The sequence below is a fragment of the Sinocyclocheilus grahami genome, unplaced genomic scaffold, assembly GCF_001515645.1.
Source record: "Sinocyclocheilus grahami isolate Dianchi unplaced genomic scaffold, SAMN03320097.WGS_v1.1 scaffold5089.1, whole genome shotgun sequence".
Classification (NCBI taxonomy): Eukaryota; Metazoa; Chordata; class Actinopteri; order Cypriniformes; family Cyprinidae; genus Sinocyclocheilus; species Sinocyclocheilus grahami.
The window spans coordinates 1-911 of NW_015509870.1; the positions used below are offsets into that span (position 1 = coordinate 1).

The 911-nt window shown below is 42.2% G+C and overlaps 1 protein-coding gene across 1 annotated transcript in view; it reads right to left on the reverse strand.

Moving 5' to 3' along the window:
• Positions 1-203: 203 nt before the first annotated feature.
• The window catches only part of LOC107577089 (sister chromatid cohesion protein PDS5 homolog A-like), a 5,829-nt gene continuing 5,121 nt past the window's right edge, over positions 204-911 (reverse strand). The window contains exon 7 of the mRNA XM_016263200.1: positions 204-447. Coding sequence (XP_016118686.1) covers positions 219-447 — 229 coding nt within the window. The 3' untranslated portion in view covers positions 204-218. The remainder of the gene's footprint in view (positions 448-911) is intronic.

A 911-nucleotide genomic window follows, 5' to 3' on the forward strand; every position in this document is an offset into this window, starting at 1 on the left:
TTTCATGTTGCCGATGTTGTGTGTAAAACTAGCATATACATTCTTCAAAGTTTCTCCTAGTATTCCATGAAAAACAACAACACAGTTTGGAAGAACATAAAGGTTAAGTGAGTGATTTTCATTTTCAGGTGAACTGTTCCTTTAAGCTAAAAGCTACAACAAATGTTAACTGCTTCAGAGCTGAAGGATACAGCATGAGCTCGCTCTCTCTCAGACACTCACTGACGGCTCGGCTCGCCCTGCTCTGCTGCATGGGTGGATTCTCTCTGTTTGGGACCTGCTGCACCCCTGAGCCACCTGTCAAGGGCTCCTTCTTCCTGCTGCTCCTGTAGCTTTGTGAGCCAGAGTACATACTCTGGGCTGGACTCGACTTCTCTCTCTGTCTCCCCTTCACTTCCATATGTCTTCTGAGACGCCTGCTGATCTCGCTGTGCTACCCTCACTAATCTTGGACGACAGAAACACCTGCCTCAACTTCACATAAAAGACTTCAATAACAGCTCAAGACGACAAAGTTACGGCCTGTTCACGCAGATGGCGGTATGTGGTGTACAAGGTTCTATCAAAAATCATTCCCATTGAGGCAAATTAAATGCAAATGTGAGTCATTCTCTAAAAAAGATTTGCATGCAATAAACATGAAACGCACTCTGGCCGTTGATGTGCTCAATGAAAAACTTGTTTGAAAAAGATGGGTGTGTTTATCATTTACGGGGCCACAAGCAAAGTCCACGCAAATTCACATACATTAACAAAATAAAATTTATACTATAATAAAAATGCAATAAATGTCATTCTCCTTGAATGGCAAAAAATAGCAGGATATAGTCATACACCACCGTGTCAAATTCGGGGTCGGTCTCTTCTGCTCACCAAGATCGCATTTATTTAATCCAAAATACAGTAAAAAC